Source organism: Melozone crissalis, unplaced genomic scaffold, assembly GCF_028551555.1.
Source record: "Melozone crissalis strain CALT ecotype California unplaced genomic scaffold, PUWL_Pcris_2 ptg000012l_1, whole genome shotgun sequence".
NCBI lineage: Eukaryota > Metazoa > Chordata > Aves > Passeriformes > Passerellidae > Melozone > Melozone crissalis.
Window position 1 is genome coordinate 14202902 of NW_026535790.1, and position 25005 is coordinate 14227906.

At 46.4% G+C, this 25005-nt stretch overlaps 2 protein-coding genes across 3 annotated transcripts in view; one reads left to right on the top strand and one right to left on the bottom strand.

Moving 5' to 3' along the window:
* Nucleotides 1–8334, bottom strand: part of TOM1L2 (target of myb1 like 2 membrane trafficking protein) — a 55469-nt gene extending 47135 nt beyond the window's left edge. For both annotated transcript variants that reach the window (XM_054270591.1, XM_054270590.1), the window contains exon 1: nt 8246–8334. In XM_054270591.1, the coding sequence (XP_054126566.1) occupies nt 8246–8297 (52 nt within the window). In that variant the 5' untranslated portion in view covers nt 8298–8334. The remainder of the gene's footprint in view (nt 1–8245) is intronic.
* Nucleotides 8335–8783: 449 nt separating this feature from the next.
* DRC3 (dynein regulatory complex subunit 3) lies at nt 8784–24427 on the top strand. The gene is made up of 13 exons (XM_054271023.1): nt 8784–8799; nt 9787–9960; nt 11694–11810; nt 13089–13255; nt 13836–13982; nt 15182–15301; nt 16366–16478; nt 17776–17950; nt 20353–20484; nt 21645–21715; nt 22510–22633; nt 23966–24097; nt 24210–24427. Exons 2-13 carry the CDS (start codon nt 9804–9806, stop codon nt 24318–24320), a joined length of 1566 nt encoding a protein of 521 aa, XP_054126998.1. The 5' UTR covers nt 8784–8799; nt 9787–9803; the 3' UTR covers nt 24321–24427.
* Nucleotides 24428–25005: the final 578 nt, after the last annotated feature.

A 25005-nucleotide genomic window follows, 5' to 3' on the forward strand; every position in this document is an offset into this window, starting at 1 on the left:
AATTAAAACCACAGAAAATCAGTAGAGAAAGGGCAGCTCAAAGATAATGAAAAAATCCAAGCTATTTACTACAACAGCTTAAATGTGAGCTCAGGATAACACAAACCCAAATACATCCAGCCCAACATCTACATCCCACTATCAATCTTATTATTATCATACCTATATCCCATAACAACTGCTCAGGAAAATACCAAACAAAATTCAGGAAATAACTCAGGTCACAGTGTGGAGATGGATTTCAAAACTCACTCCAGATGAAATATTCCAATAAAATTTGCATATTTTCTCTCCTAATCCTTAAATTAGGAACCAATTAACTGGGGAAATTCCTTAACACTCTGTTAACTGATCAGAGAGCTTTTTGGTAAAACTGAGGAGTTAAGATCCTCAACAACTTATGTAAAAGAGGGGAAAGTGTTGAGCCCAACAGATTGCAGGTTTTGGAGGAAAAGCTACAACAGAGTATCTCATCTCTGGATCATCCCAGTCAAAACCTTAGACAGGACTTCTTGGACAAAACTTCTCCATTATTTACTAATTAAAGCCCTGCAGATATTCTTAAAAAACTTATCTGTACTTCAGTGAAGTATTTGGTCACCAAAGCTTAAGTAAAATGCTTCTATTTAATATACAGATGTATTTATTAGTCTCAGAGGACAAAGCTATGAAATTTCTCTCACCTGTAGACTCAGAATGTCATAAAACTTTCCAAGATTTGCTGGCAAAGCTGCTGAAGCTTGCAATTTATTTAATATGCTCAAGGTAGCCTTTTGTGTTTATGGGCAAAGAAAGGCAAGGTAAAATAAATGCAGAAAGCTATAACTAAGACAAAATAAAAGTTAAAAAAAAAAAAAAGGTCAGGAAATACCATATTTTTAAAAGGGACTTTCTGCATTTATTAAGCTAGGCAAAAAATGCAATTTTTTTTTTTGTTATTTGGGTCAAATAGGAAACCAGACATATTTCTTGCAGTAAATGTATCCCACGAAAATAAAGAGGATGCAACACGTTCAAGTTAACATCTTCAACATTCCTGACCACATTTGGGATGCAACGAAGTCTTTCCTGCCTTAAGAACACAAAACCAATGCTCTGAAAAATTCTTGGTATTCAAACACAGTTTAAACAGCTTACAACACAAATCTGTGCCTTCACTTTGTGTATGTTTTCTTTGATCTGAATCTGAAAAAATAATTTCTTCCCAAGCTAATTTAACCCAGAAGGTTTCCAAGATCCAGCTGGAGAACAGGCTGCCCAACTCTCAAGGAATAAGTAGGCTACAAGGCAAACAACTCTTTCAACAGGTTTCTTCTGAGTATCTCCTCATTTCTGAGTCTCCTGATGCTCCCTGAGACCACACTGAGCTGCCAAATGCTGTGAACCAAGAGATACAGGAGCCTGGGTAAATAGTTCATACACAGCCACTCCAGGAATTGCTCAAACACAGACAGAGCACGGATTTTTTTCATCCTTAATCCTTGATTTTTGAAATGAGTTACTGCATTGTAGAGCCCACCTTATAATTTTGGCAGGTAGGGAACAATTGTGGAGTGTATATTTAAATTTAAAGACAATGCTGCCAGTAAGAGACTGGTTGGATTTATTTGCATCTCCCCTTTCTGAGCAGTGGGAAATGTTACCCACAGCTGGAAGATCTGACCCCTGGGTTGGATAAAAACATGAAAGGAGCTGCTCCTAAGTTGAGACCCAGCTCTAGCAAAGCTTTCAGACCAGTATCTTTTGTGCTGAAGAATCATCAATTTTCAAAGAGCCTTTTGCCACTGGCAGTAACTGAAATGATGGGGCAGAACCATCAATAGAATACACAAATACAGAAGATAAGCCTTATCTATCCCTGGGAGGATTTTTATGCTCAGCAACAAGTTTCTTTTACATAGAAAACTAGGAATTCCATAGGCAGATGTAAATGAGGAGGAAAACCAGTTCTGGATGATCTGTGCTGTGTTTCACAGGCTTTTGGGTCATTTCCTCACTTCTCAGGGCTCCCAAAATGTCCCTTCTCCCTGTGCTCTTCAAACATTGATGCTCTTATCACCTACCCATTGTACAGATTTGAAACCCAACAAAGAGGATGAAATTACTTTTTTTGCCAAGCAGGAAACCCCAGATGAGGCAGGAGGTTGCCAGGCCAGCCCTGCAGGTATCAGGCTGCACCTTCCTGATGGAAGGACCATCTCACCAAAACTTCTGCAAGGGCTGCTGTGATCCCTGCACTGATCACTGACACTGAGAATACCACAAATGCCTTCAACACCTTCAAAAATTGTTCATTAAAAACTCAACATAGTTTATGAAATCATATTTAGGTCTGCTTACCTTAAAACTGTTCCTCACTAAGGAAAACACAGAGTGTTTTTATGGGGGAAAATTGTTTTGGATGAAATATTACATCAGCTGGAAGGGTTTGTGGGGATTTTCTGTGGGTTTTAGGCAAGCATATTTTAAACATGCAGTTTAAAAAATCTGCTGAGTTCATGAAGAGAGCAGTACCAAACTGGGAACAAGCTGTCCTCACTCTCCCATGGAGATGGCTATTAGAAGCATATGGAATATACATTTAAGTGTACCAGGCTGAAAGAGATAAAACAGCATTACCCAAAAATACATGTTATAATACCTTCATGAACTACAATCTGCTTTTGTGCCTATAAAATAAATCCAGTCTTAGTAACCCAGTATTAAATGGCATTACACTAATTAGCCAGCCTCACACGTGTATGTAGTTTCTCCAAGTTGCCAGACTCATGACTCAGTATTTATTTGCTCCTTTAAAGAGCAAAGATATTCACTTTCCTATTTCATGGAGATTTTCCTTACAACATAATCCATTGTCATGAAGTGAAAGCAGATCCAAATAATCTTATAAAACTAAAAGCATTTTATCAGGCTCTTTTTGCATGACAAGCACAATTCTGAATGAGCAGTGGGGGGCTGGATTTCTAAAAACTGACCAGGAGTACCTAGAAAAGTGCTTCAGCTCTGAGGAGAGAACTTCTTGTGCCCTTTTCACTGCAGGCAAAGGCAAAATTCATCTGTTTGATACAGCAAGAAAGTTACTGCCACCTTGTATGGAGAAAAGCCTCCCTTAGAATAAGGGACAATGTTTCCATGGTTGTGGGTAAATGCAAAGGGATTTTTATTTCATTATAAGGCAATGGATGATGAGGGAGAAGATTCAGAGCCCAACAGCACCCTGCAAAAATGATATTTTATGTGGACCACATCCTAGGATCGTAGTGTACACTTTAAATACTGATTTCTAGCATTGGGGAAAGGCTTATCTATTAAAAAAAATATTTCACAGCACAGCAAAGTAGTAAGTTTACTCTGAAGGGAACTTAGGAAAATTGTGGACAAGAAAGCCTGGATTAATGCCTCCCACAGGACTACCAAGGGCTGCTGGCTCTAATGCATTTCTCTGCTCCTACATGTAGTCATCAACTCATTTATTTAGGAACTGTTTTTATTCTAAGAATCATAAAAATCTTAGAGATATAAGAAACCCGAAGAAAAGGCTCAAGTGCTTCTTATGGAAGGGAAAATAAAAGGTGTTTTAAGCCCCTTGAAGCACTTCCCCATTAAAAAGGAAAAAAATAAAAGAAAAAAAGGGAGGGGGGAACAAAACAGCAGCTCTGAAAACAGCCTGTATCCACCATATATATTATCAATTTAACAGCCTTGAATGGAAACTGCAAGTGCTTTGATAAAAATCAATTGAAAAGCTGTCTGCCCCACTGTTGCTTCAATAAAGTGCCTCTGTATCTTTTGCTGAAACCTTGTTTTTGTAGCCTCCTTAAATCACCACACTGTTTCTCCTCCAAAAACACACTCCAAGTGCCCACACCAGCACTGTGCATTGAAATTTCCCTTCTGCAGCAGGGATCAGGGTGTAAACCAAACCAGCAGCACTGAATCCCCACTCCCAGCACACAGGATAGCTTCATTTCTACATTGTTAAATGCAGAAATTGTTCTTCATTTCTACACTGTTAAATGCAGAAATTGTTCTTCATTTCTTCATTGTTAAATGCAGAAATTGTTCTTCATTTCTTCATTGTTAAATGCAGAAACTGTTCTTCATTTCTACATTGTTAAATGCAGAAATTGTTCTTCATTTCTTCATTGTTAAAAATTAACTTTCAAGTCTCGCTGCTCCTCATTCAGGTGCTGAGCTTCACTCCCCCAGGCCTTTGGCTCTGGCTCAGGCAGATTTGGGGCAGCAGTGAGAAGAGCTGAGTTCAGCAGCACACACAGCCCTGACCAGAGCCTGACCAAAACTGACCCTGTCCAGCACCCTGTGAGGAGCCATTTCACACCTCAGTGCCCCAGGTCAGCCCCCTGCACCTGCAGGAGGGGGCAGCAGCAGGGTTTGCTTTGGATTCAAACAAAGAAGCACTTTCCTGAAGCCTTTGCAATGTCTCCAGAGCAAAACAAACAAAAAAACCTAAACCAAGCTTCCCTGTGTCCTCCCATGTAAGCCAAATGGCCACTATCAAATAAGCAGAATGGCCAAAAAAGAGGCACCAGCACTCCACATTCTTGTAATTCAATCAGCTTTAATCATCAAAGATGTTTTCACTAACCTGCAGCAAGGGCATTTGTTCTAATAACCTTGAATAGAGTAGTGACACTTTAAAGATGGCTCCACTGAACAAAGAAAGATAAAAAAGCAATTTATGGCAGGATGGTGAATCTCAAGGCAAATTCCCACTACTGTAAATTGCAGCTTTTTCTCCAGGCCAATCCCTCTCCACACAGCAAGGACTCTGTCAGAGCTGCTTTGCTACACATCCTCCTGCCCTTCTGCTCCTCACTGGTCAGGATATTCCTCAGGATGGTATTTGCAGTGGTGATTAGAAAAAATAAACAGTTCAGTCACAAGAACTGGGCCAGCACCCAATGGCACAAAGGACCTTGTCAACCTCGATGTGCTTGGCAGCCTATGAAACCCATGGCACCCAATTCCAGCCTCTAGACTCTCACCAGCCTTCACAAAAACCTTCTGAAAAACACCTCACAAAACCTTTGGGAAGCACTGGATTCTGCTGCAAAATCCTGGGTGAGATTTTTGGTGTATATGTCAAATGATGCTATAAGCTCCCTTCATAGCAACCTCCAGATAAAAAGAAATATGGAACGAAAATGGGTTTTTTTGAGTTCAGGAATCTCTCAGGTACAGCTGCCTGCTTTCCACACATCCCACCAAAACCCAACCACTCTTCTCAGGAGAGGCCTTTGCTGGAGACACAAGGACAGCTGAGTGCCCACAGGTCCATCAAAGCATTACAGCAAAATGAGGTGAGGTTTGTAATTAGCAGCCATGGTGGTGGCTTATATTGTTTCTGCTATGTCACCACTGGGAATTGAATAGAGGGTTCCATAAAATCAGTCCAAAAATCAGGTAGGTTTCAGCCATGAGGAACCTGGCTGCCATTTCAACTGGCACTTCAGATGCAGGAGACTCTATCCATCTCCATTACAAATCCTCTGAGCTCATCCCAGCATTACTTTCCCACATTAAGCAAAAGAGTTCACATAAAAAGCCTGCCTAGCTTCAGACATTATCCAGATAAAGAGGAGAAAAGAGAAAATCCCTTGTATTACCTCTCTCAGCTCTCCCCAAACCTCTTCTGACGTCTTTGTTCTTTCAGACCTGGCATTTATCTGCAGATATTATAGAGCCCTAATTAAATCTTCTCCTGAACCTCTGCTACTTCCTGACAGAGAGCACACATTCTTGGTGTGCTGATGGACCTACAGGATTTTCTGCACTCCTCCCTCATGGTGAGTGTTAGGCCTTGCTTGGAAACATCACAACTGTGTACAATACAATATGTTTCAACAGAAATACAAAATTATTCCATTTCTTTCAAAGAATGAAGAGAAGCATAAGCGAAAATTATATTCCACAAGCTCATTGGAAAAACAAACTGTGGAAGCACTGGGCAAATAGCAGTGTCTGAGAACAAGGCATGCTTTTGTTTTACTGCTGTTTCAGAAAGGGATAACTGGCAGCGACAGGAGAAGCAGAAAAATTTGTCTTCCAAAATAAAATCTGCAGTTATCTCTTCCCCCAGGGAGTAAAGGAAAACATTCTGAAAGTGCAGCTGAATTTTGCATTAAGGGAAGCTGCACACCTCACCTTATCTGATGGAAGCAGCTCAGTGTTCAAAGCCTCCGAGCTGGCAGCGAGCAAGGGGATGTGAGAGCTGTGAAAACCTTCAGCTCTGGGCTTCAACGGGCAGAAGGCTAAAAAAGCAGATTTTACCCTCCCTCCCAGCCCCCCAACAACTCTTCAGTTCCTTCAAACTGATGCTAAGAGAAGCTGCCAATGAAGAGGAGAAATTGGTGCCTTCCATCCCCAGGCTGAGGCCTGGCCCAGCTGGCCAAACACAACAAAGCCTCTAAAATCACCTTTCTCTTTCTCTGCTCTCCTTATTCTCCTCTGATCCCCAGCACTGCTCTCCCGCAGCAGAAGAAGCAAACAGCCCAGATGGCTGAGGGTAAACAGCAAGTTGTACATGTGCTCCATATAGGCTGAAAAGAGAGCCCAGCCACGCTCCAGCACAGCGTGAGACTCACCCAGGCAAGGCCCCCTCACCTCAGCCAGGGCTGGCCCTGCACGTGGGCATGAGGAAAGGACCAGAAAAGAGGTTTGAGGCCATCAGCTGATACTCTGCAAAGTTTTCTCCACTGTGGTTTTCAAAGAGTTCCATCATTCCATGAATCAATGGAGAACAGCTCTAGGTTAGACTATGCACAGAAGCACAGAATGCTTTGGGTGGGAAGGGTCAGTAAAGATCATCTCATTCCACCCTGCCATGGCAGGGACACCTTCCCCTCTCCCAGGCTGCTCCAAGCCCTGTCCAGCCTGGCCTGGGACAGTCCCAGGCATGGGGCAGCCACAGCTTCTGTGTGAAACCTGTGCCAGGGCCTCCCCACCCTCACAGGGAAGGATTTCTTCCCAATATTCCACCTAACCCCACTCTCTTGTCAGTTTGAAGCCATTCTCCCTTGTCCTGTCACTCCAGACCCTCTCTCTCCATCTTTCCTGCAGGTTCCCTTCAGATTTGGGAAGGCCACAATGAGGTCACCCCAAGGCTTCTCTTTCCCAGGCTGAACAATCCCAATTCTCCCAGCCCTCCCTGGCAGGAGCCATGCTCAGCTGAGCATCACCTTGGCTTTGGGACTGCCTGCCCTCCTGCACTGCAGGAACCTGAGCCAGCCTCTTCCTTCCCACTGCAATGTCAGAGATCTTAAATTTCTTCAGGGCCCAACAGGGGAAAGCAGGAGGCACTGAGAGCCCACCCACCTGAGGTGAGAACTCAGAGTCACCAAACTCTGCATGAGTGATGCTCAAGCTTTCCCCTTCCTCTTCTTCGCCCCAACCATGGCAACCCAGACCAAAACATGGGTAGCCAGGGAAGAACACATCTGTGGGAGGGAGGGAGCAGCCACAGCAGCCCAGGGAGGCCTTGGCTGGCCAGGCAGTGAAAGCTGGCTCAGAATAAGCTGCTAATGGCACTAAAGCGTTATCAGAACCACAATTTAGCCTCCAGGCTGGAAAACGAGCACTCATTTGTGTCTCCAGACCACATCACCCCCCTGCCCACTCAGAGGCACAGGGAGGGTTCAGTACTTCGGGAAAGAGTGGCTCAATGACTGGGTGGTCCATCAACTTCAGGAAAAGGAGATGAGGGATGCAACAACCTTCCTGCATCCATCTCGACGTGGAGTCGCTCTGTTCTCATGGACAGCAGCCTGGTCCCCAGAGCTTCTCTGCCCTCTGATCTCTCCACACCCCCATTAACCCCAGAGTCCCTCACTGAGGCCTCCAGCACTCCCCAAACGCCTTCCAGCCCCTCCAAGCCCCGGGCACCCCTGGAATCCCTGCTCCCCAGAGACCCCCCACACCTCCAGAGCCCCCAGAGCTCTGGACCCCCACACCACCCCCAGCCCCACCATCAGCCCGCAGTGATCCCCACAACCCCCCAACACCTCCCCTAAGCCCCAGAGCCCCTCACCGAGCCCGGATCTCCCCCATGGGCTCTCACAGACTCTGCCCCCACCGCTCCCACAGCCCCTCACGGACCCCCAGGGCCGCCCCAGCCCCTCAGCGACCCCCAGAGCCCCCCGCTGCCTCCAGTCCCGCCCGCCGACCGCAGCCCCCGCGGTGTCCCCGGGCTCCCCCGGGCCCCTCCGCGCTCCGCAGGCCGCCGTACCGAGGCTCTGCCCCACCGGGGTGCTGAACGGGTTCCCCAGCAGAAACTCCATCTTGGGATGACAACAAACAGCGGCCCAGCGCCCACCCCTCCCGCACCGCGCCCTGACCGACAGCGGCGTCCACCAACCACAGCGCGCTCTGGCAGCTGAGTCCCGCCTCCCTGCGGTCAATTGGACAGCTGCAGGACGCGCGGCAAAACCATTGGTTAAAGAGCGTGTCCATCACTGTCAAGAGAGGGGCCCGCCCCCACGATAGTCCCGCCTCTTTTCCCGCCCTCCCTTTGATGGACAGCGGGGACAATGAGGCTGCCATTCCCTATTGGGCAAAGCCCGAAACTATCTGCAACATTATTGGACAAAGCGAAAGTCAATCATCCGAGCCCTCTCCGCCCCGAGGGCACGGTCCCGGCGCTGATTGGCTGACACGGATTTCTCGAGCTCTGATTGGTATCTGGCCTCCCCACCCCCTCCACGCCCATTGGCGGCTGAGCCGATCACGTGCCTCCCTTAGCAACGCACCTGGGCTTCCTTAGCGACGGGCGCTGAGGCGCGGGTGGGAACCGGGAACGAGAATCGGGAACGGGAACGGGGAACGGGGAACGAGAATCGGGAACGGGAACGGGGAACGGGAACGGGGAACGGGAGCCGACCCAGACCCCCGGGGACCTGCGGTGAGAGGCCTGTGGGGCCGGGATCGGGGCCTCGGTGGGTCCTGGGAACGGGAGGCGGCGGCTCCTTCCCACCCACCGGGCAGGGGTGGCTGGAACCGGCACTGACCGGAGAAACGCTGGACAAATGACATCCCTGGAGTGCCCAGGGCCAGGTTGGGGCTTGGAGCAGCCTGGGACAGTGGAAGGTGTCCCTGCCCATGGCAGGGGTGGAACAAAATGAGCTTTAAGGTCCCTCCCAACCCAAATAACTCTGTGATTGTACAAGAAAGAGAGAGAGGAAGGTCAAGGATGGATAAATCCAGATCCTGCTGCTCCTCGGTGTGTGCTGCATTGGTTTGTTAATGAAACGCCAGAATGAGAACAGAACTCTCCCAACTCTGGCATTTATCATCGCAAATGTCCTATGCAAAAATAAATCAGGACTCACTCTGTAATTATAAACATCTTACACAAGCAAAAGTTTGGAGATTCGAGTCCTTCACAGCGATTCATTAACTCTGCACAGTTTGAGAAAGACAAACAGTCTCATTGCCTCCAGGGCAGCATTAGGGATATTTAAATTTCCATGAAAATTTTCTTCACTGAAAGGGTTGTCAAGCACTGGAACAGGCTGACAAGAGAAGTTGTGGATTCCCCATCCCTGGAAGTGTCCAAGGCCAGGCTGGACAGGGCTTGGAGCCACCTGGGATAGTGGAAATTGTCCCTGCCCATGGCAGGGGTGGAATGAGATGAGCTTTAAGGTTCCTTCCCACCCAAACTATTTTGGGATTCTGTGATCCTATCACTACTGGAAAGTGATTTAATTTATTTTCATTTTTATAATCATTGCCAGGCAGAGATTTAATTTATTTTCTTTTCTATCCTTTAAGGCTGATCCTGTCTCACAATGACTCAGTTTTTCAATAACATTGAGCCAAACGTTATTGATGATGAAATCCTTCAGAAAGCCATTGAGGAGAAGTGTCCAGAGGACCTTGGAGATATTGCCAGAAAGGAAAGTATTAACGTTAACGTTGTGACAGAGATACAAATTAGTTTTAAAAGTGAGTATCAGAATATATACATATTTTTCCTCTTCTTTTCATAGAAGTGGGTAACTGGCAATTAAGCAACCATTATTAGCTGGGATTTATTACGTGAAAATTAACATCTGGACTTGGACTTTTGCTCATACCTGTACAAAGCAGCTTCATCAGAGGAGTTTTTGCTGATGGGTGACTTCAGAGCTGCTTCACTTCCCACTCTCACTGTCACTGCTGTTCTCATTTAACATTTATATTGTGGTGACACCTACAGGCCACAGCCCTGTTGGGCCCCTCAGTTCGTGGCCAAACCCAGCCCTGGGCAGGTTCTGCCGTGGCTGGTGGTTGTGTGGGAGCTGTTGGGGAGATTTTGGTGCTCACAGTCCAACCCGATGGCATTCTCTGCTCACCCACACCATTACCATGGCTTGCCTCTTACTGTCAAACCTGTCGTAAACTTGCACTCAAAAAAATGGAAAGGAAGAATATTTGGCCCAATATTTGAGTATTGGAGGGAGGGGGGTAATTTCAGTTGATTATTCTTTGCGTGCTCCAGTATAATAATGTGTGTATGAGTTGATTTTCTTAGAAAAGATTCCCTTGGCCTGATCCTGCATGGATTTGTTTGCAAATCCAAAATCCAGAAGTGTGTGAATATTTTGTGCATGCAATCCCTTGGTTTATGGTGCCCTCACTAAATAAGGACAGCAGATGAAACCTTCTGGGAAGGCATTGCAGGGGAAAGAGGAATGGGAGTGAGAATATTCTGTATTTCCTGTCACCTTGGTCCTGATCCTTTGCTGTGGTGGCCAACAGCCTGCCCTTGTGATTCTGTTTTTGGAGGAAACTAAATGCAGGGGTATTGATTAGCTCTGAACTCAGCCTTCACAGAAAGAGGAGAATCCAGCTCCTCTGCTGTGCTGAGGATCCCAGGAGCAGGAGAATCATTTCCAGCAGCAGGAGCTGGGCACGGCTGGATTGCAGATGCAGGGGAAAGCTGAGGCTCACCCCAAACCTCTGCTTGCAGCTGGAGAGGAGGATGAAGGTCAGGGCGTGCTGGCAGTGGGTTCAGGAAGGCTCTGGAGTGCAGGACCACACTCAGCATCCCCTGCACGCCTCGTTGGCCCCACTGATAAGCAATGTGTGCTGAGCAGGACACTGGGGTTAAGTGGGATGTTCCATTGGAATCCCATCCAGCCAGGCACCTCTGAGCTCTCCAGGGCACTCATCACACACTGCAAATCCTCCTGCAGGCAAAACTGGACGTGTTTTCCTTGTGCAAGGCAGTGTGGCTGCTAAACAAAGCTGGAAAGCAATTTTCTTTTCTGTCGCAGACATCTTTTATGAAAAATCCTTTCTTAGGTTTTTTCCTCCCGAGAAGCTGAGAGGCCTCAGGAACAAAATGTAAACAATGGTTATCTGCTGCTGTGGAATGCAACAGGTGCATCTGTGATTGGTCTCGTGTGGGTGTTTGGATTTAGTGACCAGTCACAGCAGAGCAGGCTCTAGCTCTCTGTCTGAGCCAGCTGCCTTTGTTTTCATTCTTTTCTATTCTATTCTTAGCTTAGCCAGCCTTCTGAGATGAAGCCTTTCCTTCTATTCTTTAGTATACTATAATGTAATATATATATCATAAAATAATAAATCAAGCCTTCTGAAACATGGAGTCAAATCCTCATCTCTTCCCTCATCCAAAGACCCCCGTGACCACTGTCACACTTTTCTATTTTTTTCTTTTTTCCCTGTGGCTTTAGACATCCTGCAGATTGCTAATCTGTGGCCATTAGAGAATCTGACTAAGCTGCAGCTGGACAACAACGTGATTGAGAAGATAGAAGGTCTGGAGAGTCTGGTTCACCTTGTTTGGCTTGGTGAGATGCAGGCAGGGGAGGGTGGGTGCCTGTGCAGGTGCAATCTGAGATAAAGCAGCATGTCACCTTCTCAAACACCACTGATAGGAGCTTACCCTGGGAAGGCTGTCAGCTGTCTGTGTGTCTCCTCATTTGACTGTCAAATGTCAAAATGCCTGAGTATCAGAGCTGCAAAACAATCCTTCAAAATGTTTAAAAACTGGGTTCAATACATTTGGTGCGGCAGGAACAGGAAGCTGAGGTTTCAATGTTGTTTCCAAGGTTTCTATTGTGTTTAGGGGTGACTTTCAGGAATATTTATGGAAACTCCTCTGTGATTTAGAAGCCTGAATTCTGTTTTCAAAGCTGCTGCAGGCATTCCAAATCCTATCTATCCTTAAGGGCTGGGTGTCAGTGCTGTCCCAAGGAGTGCCCATCCTTGTGGCCTTGTGTGACTGCTTGCAGCTACGCAGATGCACAGCTGAGAGCATTCCCTGGAACTGCAGCCACGTTGCTGGCTGGAATTCTAAATATATCCTCAGCATGCAGGGCTGGAGCTCATAATCACATTGTGAAATGTCTAATGGGCTTTTCCACCCCACTGTCTGCACAGTTCTGCTCCAGAGATGACTGAGGCACTTGTGAATCACCAAGTGATCAGTGTGAGCGCAGTGTTTTGAGGCACACTCTCCTATTTTGTTTGCCCAAAGGCTGCAGTGGCTCAGCTGCTGCTGTACAAGTGTCTCAGCCACCCAAGAGACCTCATAAACTGGTTTTGGGCTCTTGGCTCGCTCAGTACTAATCCTCAGGCAAATCCTGCCCTTAGTCATGGTGAGTGTGGGTGTTAGGAGAGATGTTCTGGCAGGGTAGGAGGACATTTCAATAAGTGAAACAGCTGAAGTGAGCCTTGCACAACTCCACTGACATGGAGCTGTCTTGGTGCTCTGGGAGTGACCACAACTGTGGCAAGAAACAAGGCAGTGCCAGATTTATCACAGAAATTCCCCTCTAAGGGCATTTCCTCACCCCTTGTTTTGTTTCTCCATAAGGCAGAAGTCCCTTTCAGGCTGTGTATGTGGACTCTGCATGGACTAATTTCAGCTTTTCCTCTCATTTAAAAGCTACACAGACAATTGCAAGGAGGAGATGGGAATAAAGGATGATTTAATGCTGAGCTTTTCCTGTGGGGCCTGGACCACCCCTGAGAAAAATCTGTACATAAACTCCTACATCCAGAACTAAAGAGCAGAATCGGGGTGCTCTGCAAGAAATAATTTAATGTTTGATCTTCTTCCCCAGATCTGTCCTTCAACAATATTGAAGTAATTGAGGGCCTGGATACTCTTGTCAAACTGCAGGACCTCAGTCTCTACAGTAACAGAATATCTACAATTGAGCACATGGACACACTGCAAGAGCTGCAGATTTTCTCCATAGGGAACAATAACCTGACCGTGCTGGAAAATGTGAGTGTTCCCTGGCTTTGCAAATATTCCCTGCTGAAGGATCAGATATTCTAAAACTGCCATTTGCCATTGTGTCCAAGCCCCTCCTTAGGTGATAAAATTCTCTTTAGGATTTCTAAGCAGTCTGAGCTATGGGTTTGGTCCTCTGGTGTTAAGTGCTTACTGCAGCCATTTTTCTTTTAGATTATTGACTCATGGGGGCCCAGGTCTGTGACTGCTCTCAGCCATGGCAAAATTCCTATTGGCTCCCATGAAAGCTAGAAAAGGAATAAGTGGCTACATATGAGAAAAGGGGGGAGGCCAGGATTTATTTGAGGTTCTTTTGAGGGCATCTTACCAATTTAAGATCTGTGATTTGTGCACCCCATCTGCCTTCTCTCTCCACCCATTGTCTAGATATTACCAACGTGAATTTAAGTATTTCCTTTCCCAAAACCATTAGCAACTCATAATTGACTATCATGTGAATTTGGCAGCAGAGCAGAATGCATATTGCAACTCAACTGTAATAAAAGCAATAAATTCCAAGGCTGTGCTTCCCCAGCCCTGGGAAACACAGAGCTCTTTCCCTTTGGCACAGGTTATCTACCTCAGGAGGTTAAAAAGCTTACAGACACTGAACCTCAGTGGGAACCCTTTCTGCAGTGAGGAGCACTACAGGCTCTTTGTTGTTGCTCACCTTCCCAGCCTGGTGTACTTGGACTTCAAGCTGGTGAGAAAGTCCACGGTGAGATTTCTGCATTCCCTGCCTGGGAAATCAGGCAGCAGCATCTTACAGAGCCTCTGCTTTGTTGGTGTGCCAGCAATATTCCAGCACTGGGGGCAGGTTCCCTGCAGAAACCAGGCTCACAGAAACGTACAGTGTTTATTCTGCTTCCACATAACAGCTGTGAACCTGTAGGCCAAATTCTGTCAAATCTGACAGAGAGGTAGAGGTGTCAGAAGTATGATGTCTTCACAGATTCTGTGAAAATCAGCAGCTGTGTGTGGGAGAGGGGCCTGGTTCGTGTTGCCACAGAGAGGCTGCAGTGTGAGTGCAAGTCTTTCTCAGAGAATCTCAGAGGAAATCAGTCTGGAGAGCTGGATCCAGGGGAAAGGAGCCTTGGTGCTCCTGCTGCCCACACAGCGATTTGTTTCAGCAGCAGCCTGACAATCCGGGCCAGCAGGTGCCTGGATGCACTTCCCACTTTTGATTTCTGAGAATAAGACACTTCATCCTCACCTGTGGAGCTGCTTTATCATCCCAGGGCTCAGAGGAACAAAGATGGGGTTTTTTTATTCAGGGTTTGTTTGGTTTTTTGTTTTTTTTTTTTTTTAGTAACCAAAGAACATGATTAATTGTAAATTTGCTTGGCACAGAGCAGGAGCTGTGCTTGGAATGTGCATTGCTCTTACCACAGGATTGGAAGGGTTTTCCAGGTCGTGGAATGCAGTCCCTGCTCATCAGGGATGTCTCAGAATTGCACACTTAAATTTGTCAAGCTTCAGTTTCAAGCTAATGAGGTTCTTGCCCCTGGTACTACCTTGCCATCCACTCCTCCAAAGAATCTGCTCCTCCCTAGAAAATGAATTAACCTCGCTGACTGATCAAATTGGAGCTCAGATTCTAGAAGTCAAAATAGAACTTCCTGCTAAAAGAGGAAAAAAATCCAAAAAAACTCTAAAGATGAGAAAATGGAGAGAGAAAAGCTTCCTGGGACTGAATTATCTTAGATGCATTGAATGCAGAAACAGATAAATGTGCCAGCAAAAAATGGGATGAGGATTAGATTAGAGACTTCATAAGTACTTTAATAGAAAGCCCATGAGGGAATGGAGAGGCAGATGCCACTCTGGTGCACATTCTAGAAAGATCAGTTGCTTACACCCTGACTCACTGAGCAATGCAGGCTAATCCAATACAAATATTTTATTTATATTTCTCAGGCAAAAGCTGCAGCTTTAAAGTATCAACATCTCACTAAGCCATTGGAGGAAGAGGAGGCTCAGGTCCTGGCCCTGCAGGAGGTGGAAGATGCAAAGCAGAAAGAGCTGGAGCAACAGCAGGTGAGTTTTCTTTGGCTGGTTGTGTCCTGTCCCAGGAGAAAGAAGCACAAACACACACTGAATTGTCTTCTCCCTGCTTGAAGATTTAATGAGAGGTTAAATTTGACTCTGCTAAAACCAAGGCTCAGATTAATCTCTGTGATCTCTGAATCTTATCTTTTGGGTGGAAACAGGAGCTGCTGTGGAGTACACATGATGTGGGGGAACATAATTCTTTGGGCTGAACAATGAAACTACAGATAGAGAACCCTGCAAAGCTGAATAGTAAATCATACCCAGGGAGCTTATCAGCCAGATTAGGAAAATTACAGGTCTGAGGGAAATGTTAACATTTTCATGGTGAAGTGACTTTTTTTTTTCTCTCCTTCATACTAAGTCAAGCTTTTCATTAGTTTTATGGTTAAACTCTCCAGGAAATTTGGAGATCACTGTAGTCCTGTGACCAGGCTGAAAGCAAGACCAGGTGGAATGGTGCTTTCAATTGCAGCCTGGCTCTGTATTCCAGACCTCTGGAAGATCAGAGTGGCTTAAGTTTAGTGTTGAGTGCCAGGGAGGATGCTGACACTCTTCCTTTGTACCTCCCCAAAGTTCACCAGGTCCTTATCTGAGAGGTTAAATAGCCTTGCAGTCAGTGTTTGTATGTGCTGATGTCTTATACTGGCAAGGGGCACAGGTTGCCCAGAGAAACTGGCACCCCTGAAGAGTTCCAGGCCAGCTTGGATGGGGTTTGGAGCAGCTGGGAGAGTGGAAGGTGTCCCTGCCCATGGCAGGGGCTGTGATTAGATGATCTTTAATGTCCCTTCCAGCCCAAACCATTTTATGACTCCGTGATCTGATGCAAGATTAAACAGTGTTTTCTACCCTTAGCTGTAACAGCAAAGCCCCTGGGATGGGTTTCACTCCAAGGTGCTTTTGTGGCTTGTTGGTATTTCTGCTGTGTTCATGTAACTGTGTCTGCACCCAGTTCTGCTGCTGCTGAGGCTCTTACAGGAGAGGCACATCCTGAGCACTGCCAGCAGGCTGGCATCTCTGTTTTACTTATTTTGCTCTGTTTCTCTTCAAAGGCAGCCTTTGTGGAGTACCTGAATGGGCCATTCCTGTTTGACAGTCTGCATGAAGAGGAAGGAGAAGCCACCAAACTGGTTTCCCTCCCTGGAGTGGAGGAGCTGCTGCAGGAATATCCTTGCTGGGTTTGGAATACCCACAGCTAACAGGTAATGCCTTGAGTTCAGAAGGAAGTGCATCCACAGGGACTCTTCATCTGCTGCTTTTGTCCAGAGCTGAAAGCTGCATTGATCTAAGATCTGAGACAGTCTGTGTTCAATTTTGGAACAGTACCAAGAGTTACACTGCAAGGCTGGGAGACCACTGACAGCTTTAAGGCATGATATCTTGTGAAATATGAGGGCTCCAAACAAATGGTTTATATTACTGACAAGCTGGCCAGCCCAGCTTGAGACATCCCATTTGTAAAACCACTCATTTCTATCCCAAACAGGTCATGAGATCCCAGCTTTTTAAATTCCCACCATTGTAATTACCATATTCCTTTTCCTTCCCTTGAATCAAACATGATTTCTGTAGCCTCCTTTCCTGACCCTTCAAGAATCAAGACTTTGTACTTTCTTTAAGTCTGGAATCCACCTTAAGTTTAAAATGAGCTGGAAGATAAATCTCTGTCTGTTAGATTGTAAGAGCACAGTTGCTAAAATCATGTTGAAATTGAAGTGGTAGGAGATAGGAACAGACTCATCAGAGTGATACAAGTCACATATCTCACAACCTGCCAGAACTGGCAAAGGGAACTTTCCAGGCCAGCACATTTTTCTGATCATTGCTCCTACACGGGGGAGCAGAAAGCAGACACTTTTTTTTTTTTTCCTTTTTTTCTTTTCTCATTCAGATTAATAGGGCATTGTCAAGGCCAGTAACTTGACCTTCCTTAAAATTGCATTACACTGTTGGGGGAAAATGCATCACGGCTTAACTACAATAGACTCCAGAAACAATTCCATTGCCAAGATAATAGCAGAAGAAAAATTGACGTTATTTTTGTGATGCTACCAAGTCAGTAGTTTATTCTGTGCTCTGGCTGTGGGCTCCAGAGCTGTATTTATTAACTACACAGGCACTGTATTCACACTTGGGAAGACAGATAGGGTTGTAGGCTTCCTTCTGCTGCTGTGTCAGAAGAGTCAGACAAGTGAATGTATTTTCTTCTCTTCCTCAAGGCCTTTTTCCCCCCTCAAGTTGCCATAGCTTTCTCCATACCCTTAAGGCAGCAAAACCCCATGCATAAAACGTGAATGGGTGACCCAGCCCTGCCCCAGACTGAATATTTGGCAGCTCCCAGCAAGAACCACAGAGTTTACATAGAAGTAGCTCGTAGCTCTTGTTGCTCAGATTTGCAGAGGCAGAAGGAACACAACATGTTGCTCCACTGAACAAGCAAAAGACCTTGACTCTGCTGTCACATACAAGGAGGAGTTTGTCTCAGTTTGTGAGAGCCTGTATAACTATGGGCTGGAAGAGTATGAAAAACGAGAAGCTGAAGTCTCTAAATTCTACAAGAGACTCCATGAAATTCTGGCAGTGAACCAGGAAGAAAGCAAGAGAATAATCTCGGACTTTGAGACTCGGAATGAAACGGTAATGTTATACTTTTGTTTGTTTGATACATGATTTCTCCACATCCTGTACCATTAAAGTCACCAATATTTAAGAAAATGGAAATGCTCAACCTTCCTTTTAGTTTAAATATTTTTATAGGTTGATTTTTTAAGATAATTAGACAGATAGATGTTTACTGCTACTCCCCTTCTTTTTGAAGCTCCAATAACTCTTCCTTCATTGAAAAACCAGCAAGAAAAGGAAGGAAATTGCAGGGTATTCAGTTTATTTTCAAGTAATTTTCTGCTTCACTTCATTTTCTCAACAACAGCTCAAAGAACTATAACCAAAAAAAAATTAGAGAAAGTTATTTTAATGCATTTCTAGTCCTTTAAAGCAGAAACTCTCTTTTCATTCTGCTCTATCACAGCCACCCATTGTGGCCGCTCAGGGCGTAGCTTCTAGCTGGATCCCTTTCTAACCATGTATAATAGATGGATCATGATTTTGTTTCCAGAGGAAAAAAAAAAAGCAAATAAGGGAGGGCTAAAGCCTGGTGGCACTGTCAGCTGAGAGAGCAAGGCCCTGACAAGTGACACCAGCAGAGTCACAAGCGCTGGCTCCCGCTGGAAACCAGGTCGCTTCTATTGCAGTGCCTGTCACAGGCTGGCAGCTGCTGAGTCACTCTGCTCCCAGGGCCTTGAACCCTGCTGACTCACGCTGGAAATCTGCAGCCAGCAGCTTCAGGGGCTGGCAGCACCACCAGAGTCACAGAATTGCAGGATGGGTTGGGTTGGAAGGGACCTTACAGAGCATCTCGCTCCAAACAGAAGTTTGGTTTGAATGTTCGGTTAACTTGTGCTTGAATTCTCACTGTATCTTCCATGAAAAAAACCCTAAACCAGCAAAACAAACCCTGCAAAACAACAACAAAACCCAAAGATAGAGAGCTGAGGGCAGGTTTGACCCCTTCACGTCTGCCTGACCCACAGGCTCAGCGATGGATTGGGCTACAAGGGGTGAAGAGGGGGAAGGGCCTAAGCTGAAGGAGGAGTGGCTTAGATGGGATATTAGCAAGAAATTAGATTCAATATTAGGAAGAAATCCTTCTCTGTGTGGGTGGAAAGGCCCTGGCACAGATTCCCAGAGAAGCTGTGGCTGCCCCTTCCCTGGAAGTGTCCAAGGCCAGGCTGGAAAGGGCTTGGAGCCACCTGGGATAGTGGGAGGTGTCCCTGCCCATGGCAGGGGGTGTTACTGGATGATCTTTATGGTCTTCCTCAATCCAAACCATTCTGGGATTCTGGGATTCTCTTAAACAGGGTTCAGCATGCCAGTTTTCACATAAATATTAGAGGAATTGGTATCAAAACCCAACACAGTGTTTTAACATCATTTCCCCGCCATTTAAAATTGCTGGAGGAGTTCAAAAGGCACAGAGGCCCCAGCAGACTGCAGTCTGTGAGCTGTTCTTAGGGCTGTTTGTCTGTCTGTAATCCTTTCATGTAAACTTGGGTAACCTGTAAAATCACTGTGCTCTCTGAAGTTGGTTATGGAGGATTAAAGGCCTTGAACTTTGAAGTTATTGCTCCCAGAGGTGCAGCTTGAGTGGCTCTGGAGCCTTTTGAGTCTCCTAACTTGTTTACGTTAGAAAAGAAGACACCTTGCTCTCCCCTTCCCCCTTTTAAACTGCAAAGTTTGGGTAATCCACCCCATTTCCAGACACAAGCCTTGGCAGGAGTTTTTAACAGAATTCTTTGTTTCACCCCATTCCATTCCCTCTCAGAAGAAGTGGATTAGAGACATAATAAAACACATATATTTTCCCTCCTTTTTTAGTTGATTGTAAACTGATTTTAAACAGACTTGAAAATAACACATTCAGCTCAAGAGGATTTTTTTCTTTTTTCTTTTTTTTTTTTTGATCCCAGCAAACATAAATCTTGCCTGATACAAAAGTGACATCAATACATAATTCTGAAGGGCAATAAATCCTTGCTGTAAGAGGAAGGCAGGCAATGATAGGTATTCCATATTCAGAATACTAAATCCTGACCCTACTGGAAGTCAGTCAAGATTCTCCTTGGCAGGAAGATCAGGATTTACACCTGCCTTTCTTTCTCCAAAGCAATTGTTAATTTCTTCTTCACAGCCTGCAATGTCAATAATGAAATATTGTTCTTTTTTGCTGGAAATGAAGGGAAGCATAGAAGGAGCAAAGTCTTGTGCTGAGTGGAGCATGAGGAAGAGTTTTCCCAATCCCCCTGCAGTAGCAGAGCTCAGAACTGTTGACTACCCACTATGTAAATCTGGAGACTTCCCTGAATCATCACATTTCATTTCAGCTAATCAGCAGCAGGAACTTTTCTCACACATGTAACAAGTTAATTAAATTGCAATGGAGTGCTGAACACAAACCATAATTCATGTATCTCTGTGTTTAGAGGCTGGATGAGCTCTATCAGGACGGGAGTGGTGAAATCGCTGACTCTAAGCGAGCCCAGGGCAAGGAGGAGATCCAGCAGCTGTGGCATGCACTGATGCTCTTGGAAACTCTGGTATCCAACGACCTGGAGGTGAGATCCAAGCTCACACCTGTGGGACTGACAGCCAGAACCTTGTGGGGTCACCTCTCTGTCACTGCAGCCCTGTGTAGCAGTTTACTCACAAAGAGGGGGGCACAGGATTTCCACTCAGGAAAATGTTTCACCCCCATCTTTTCCTTTCTCTGTTCAAAGTTGATGGGAGTGAGATCAGGCCCTGGACATTGCTGCCTTCCAGCAGATTTCTGTTCCTCAGAGCAGAGCACAGCATGTCCATCACATCTCTCCAAGCTGATTTCCTACACTTCACAGGCAGGGAGATTGTGCAATCACTTTCTAGGTCTGCACAAGCTGCTGCATAGCATGGGGTACGCATTTGGAATTCTAGAGGTGTCATTCTTTGAAGCTGATCTTTGCTATAAGATTACACACATTCCTGCTCAGCTTGCTGCATTTGCTTGCATAATAGCTGCCTCTTCCTCCCCAGACTTTTCCTCAAGAACTAGGGCAGGGCTGCTGATGAGCATCTTCATCGGAGGAAAAAACCCAAAATAATCTGTTTAAAAATGAGCAGGCAGGAGCTTTGCCCTGTGTGCAGCAGTTTAGTTTGGTGAGCATGGATGGCAGAAAGCAGCAGCTCAAAATGGATCCTCCCTGCATCAGGATTTTGCCTTTTTAGTGTTTTCTGAGTTGGCCCTTACGTATCTGATGGGATGAGCAGAAACATTTCCTCCCTGTGTGCCCTGCTGGATTTGCAGGATTCAGCTACCAAGACATTTAAGTGCAGCACTTCACAGATTCTCCATCAGCCATTTCTGAGAGGGGGAACAGGCACCTGCAATTTTAATTTCTGAGGACTAAACCAAGAGCTTAGTTTAGTCTAGTAAAGCCAGTAAAGCCCAGGCAGGGGTTGTGCTTCTGACAAGAGGCTCTCCATGCAGCCAAGGACAAGGAGGCTGCAGCAAGGCAGGGGATGGGAATGAACCCTCTCCAGGCACTGCTTAGGTGACAAAGGCTCCCCTGGCTTACTCCAGACACACAAAATGCTCGAGGCAGTTCAGTGTCTGACTGTGCTAATCACAGCAGTGAGTGCAAATTACAATAAGTTGTAGATTCCTCCTAAACTCCCTGACTCCCTGTTATGTTTGTGCAAGTTTTCATTGTGTTATTTCCTCTTTTTCCCCTCTGTTAAGGAACTGTTACAGGATTTTAAAAGAAGCCTTGATGTCATAGCATCAACATTCACTGAAAACATTCAAGGGATATATCCTTTTCACAGTAGGTTGGCCTGGACCTCTCAGTCATGTACCTACACCTCACCTCTAAATCCAAAAATGAGCCAAAAGTATAAAAACTTTTTTTTTTTATTTTAATCAATAGAAAATATCTTTTCTCAGCCTTTAGAAATGGTCATTTAAGGTGCCTATCTTCTTTATGTGGAGACTCTGGAGAGCACAGAGAGATCTAAATTCTACTGTGCTGAAATTCTGTAGGATTTAGGCAGCTTTCACCCTGTTGGGAATCTTCCTTTCTTCTCCATGCAGAGAAGACAAAACAGAGGGAAGATCTGGTTAGATTGTTGTCTAGCTACATTTCTGCCATAGCAGTAAATGAAATATCTACAATTCTGGTTGATTACTCTTTAAATGGTGTTCATTTTTGTATTTTTGATGTGTGCTGAAAAAAAGTTACATGAGAATACTGAAATGCTTGAGTGTCAGGTCACGCTGCTTTAAATCTAGAAATGTGATGGCCTGGTGCAAATAACTGCAGAGCATTCAGAGCTGAGCTGTCACCTGGAGGCCTCTTCCAATTTCCCTGGCAATCCTGGGTCCTCTCAGTCCTCTGTCATATTTGGCAGTAAAGATGAGACTCAGTGTGTGATTAAGAACTGGGAGTTTGTATCCTGATATCCTGACCCCACAGCAGCCTCTGGGAGCAGCCAGGCTCATTTCTGCAGGATCCCCCTGTGCAGACACTCAGTCCCAGTTACAGGAGGTGATTTAACCCCCACAGATGAGTGGTGTGCTCAGCTTTTTCCTTAACCACGTTCTGTACGTTCAACCAGTGCCGGGACCTGGAAAATCAACACTTTGAGAAGGTGATGGAGATCGTCCAGGCCATCCTGAAGAAAATCGCCCTCTTTGAGCTTGAAGAGGATTTTCCAGAGGATCTTCGAGCGGTGAGGGCACCAAAACAATTCATCTCTGTGAGAGATTAGGCAAGAAAATGAGGCTGTAGCCTCTTGTCTGAAGGGACAGGATTTCCAGGAGGCTCGGTGCTGCCAGAGCCACACCTGAACCACAGCGTAACCTCCTTCCTAGAGGGTCCAGCTGCTGTGGTGCCTCTGAGCATCTCCACTGAGTGGGACAGGGGATAACTGCACTGCAGGTTTCCCTGGGCACTGCCAGAGCTGGTGGCAGCAGCCCAGGAGAGGTGCTGAGGAAATCTCTCTCCTGCCTCCAGCACAGCTCACTGCTCTGGCTGATTTCCAGGCACTCAGGCTGCATTTTTGCTGCACTCCCTCACAGCTGGTTTCGTTCAGACTCTCCCTGCTCCCTCAGCAGAATCCCAACACTGCTCTGAATCTCTTACACCAGGGCTCTGTTTGCCTCAGTGATTTCAAAATCCCTTTCTGGAGCTCCTGAGCCCACGAGCTGATCTGGAGGCAGGACACAACACTTTAAATGGAGCCTTCCACTGAGCCCTCAGTCTTGCTCTGCAAACAAAGATCCCAGGAGCCTTTCCAAAAGCACCAACACCATTGCAGTGCTCCACTCAGCAACACCGCTGCCCTTTTTGCCTCCATAATTCCTCCATTTAGTGGCTAAATTACTTAAATTTGCATTAGCTGTGGTTTTGCTCTGTCCAGATTATCCCAGCCCCCTGTCACTGCAGGTAATCACGAGCTGACAGACACAAACCAGACCCCTGAGCCCCCAGGGAGCTGCTGCTTTATGGCCTGTGCAGATGGTGGTGGTTCTGCACTGCTGCCCTGCACCCATTTTGCTTCACTGCCTTCCATTCCCATGGAGAAGGGGATTCATTTACCCAACAGCTGCACTTGGCTGCAGGAGGAGCCTCATTACGGGCTAGCGAAGCCACCCTCTATTTAGAGCCACGAGGGAAGTCACTGCTTCCATTAGAAGCTGGGACTCTCCAAAAATGAAGATTTACAGCCAGTGCCAGCAGTGCAGGAATCCCTTCCAAGTGTGATTTTCCATTTCCAGGCATGCTGGAGTATATTCAGCCTTTCTTCCACACCAGCTGCATGGCAGCACTGATCTCCCTATTCCAGCATGTGGGGCCAAGGCTGCTGCCTCTGTTTCCCCACCTGTGTTAGGGATAATGCCCAATTTCACTGCAGCAAGGCCAAGGGTACAGCCCTGGATTTATCCCAATGAGAGACGGGATTTGCCAGGTTGAGACAGAGGGTTTCTCCCTGTGAGCACTGCTGTGCTGCTCGTTCCTTGTGTGCTCTCCCCTCCTCTCATCCTGTCACGTCACCTCCCAGCTCTTTGAGGACAAAATCACCGTTGTGAACATCACCAGCATGTCCCACAGCATCCGCCTGCGCAAGATTGATAAGCGCGAGAGCGACATGCTCTCCAACACCTACCAGTGGCAGAAGTCAGTGAGAGAGAAGGTAAGAGACCCTCACACTCAGGGGGATGGGGCACTGTGAGGAGAGGCACTCCCAGGTCCTTGCTGGACCTTGACACGCCTGCAGAGTCACTGCTTGGTTTCAATCTGTCCAGGCTTTCCAAAGGGAGAGCGACAGAAACCGCACCTGTATCGAAAAGATCATTTGCTTCATGGACACTCTGCAGAAGGAGCTGGATAGCACAGTGGTGAAGCCTAAAGAATAGGACTGGGGAGCTGCCTCAGCTGGGGCACACAGGACAGCCCCCAGCAGGAACAGCTGCCCCTCCATGGCCAAGCTGCCTAGGACATTTCAGTCCAAATCCACATTTCTTCCATCTACCATAAACTGCAAATAAAAGCTGCTTCTTGACTGTGGAAAAGCATCCAAAGCCCTGTCTCTTCCATCACGTTGGCACAAAGCCTGTGCAGACAACTCAGACCTGGTCACAAGGGGTTATGGATCAGCTGTGAGCTGATTGAACCAAATCATTGTAGCATATAATGCCTGAAAGCTTCGGTACCTGCGAGCTCAGTGGCAGGAACCTGTGAGCTGCTGGCACGAGGCAGCAGCTCAGGAGAGGAACACTCTCCATCAAACCACCCCCGAGATAGCAGCAGGTTTCCAGCTCAGCAAGCACAGGGCTGGCGGGGGCTCCGCATGCCTGGGAGCCTCATCCTCTCAGCCCTTCTCGCAATCAGCTTTCTGCAGCGTGAGCAGAGCAGCCCCCAGCCAGCGGGAAGGGAAATCAATGGTTCCACAGGAGCGACAGCCGAGCGAGGAGTCATTAATTCCCCTCCTTGCTCGGTGACAGGCTGCTCCTGAGCAACGCTGCCGGCCGGGGCGCTGCTGCTCCAGGCAGGCAGCAAGGAGAAGGTGGGAAGGTTAAACGAGAGGGTGGCTCTGTGTGC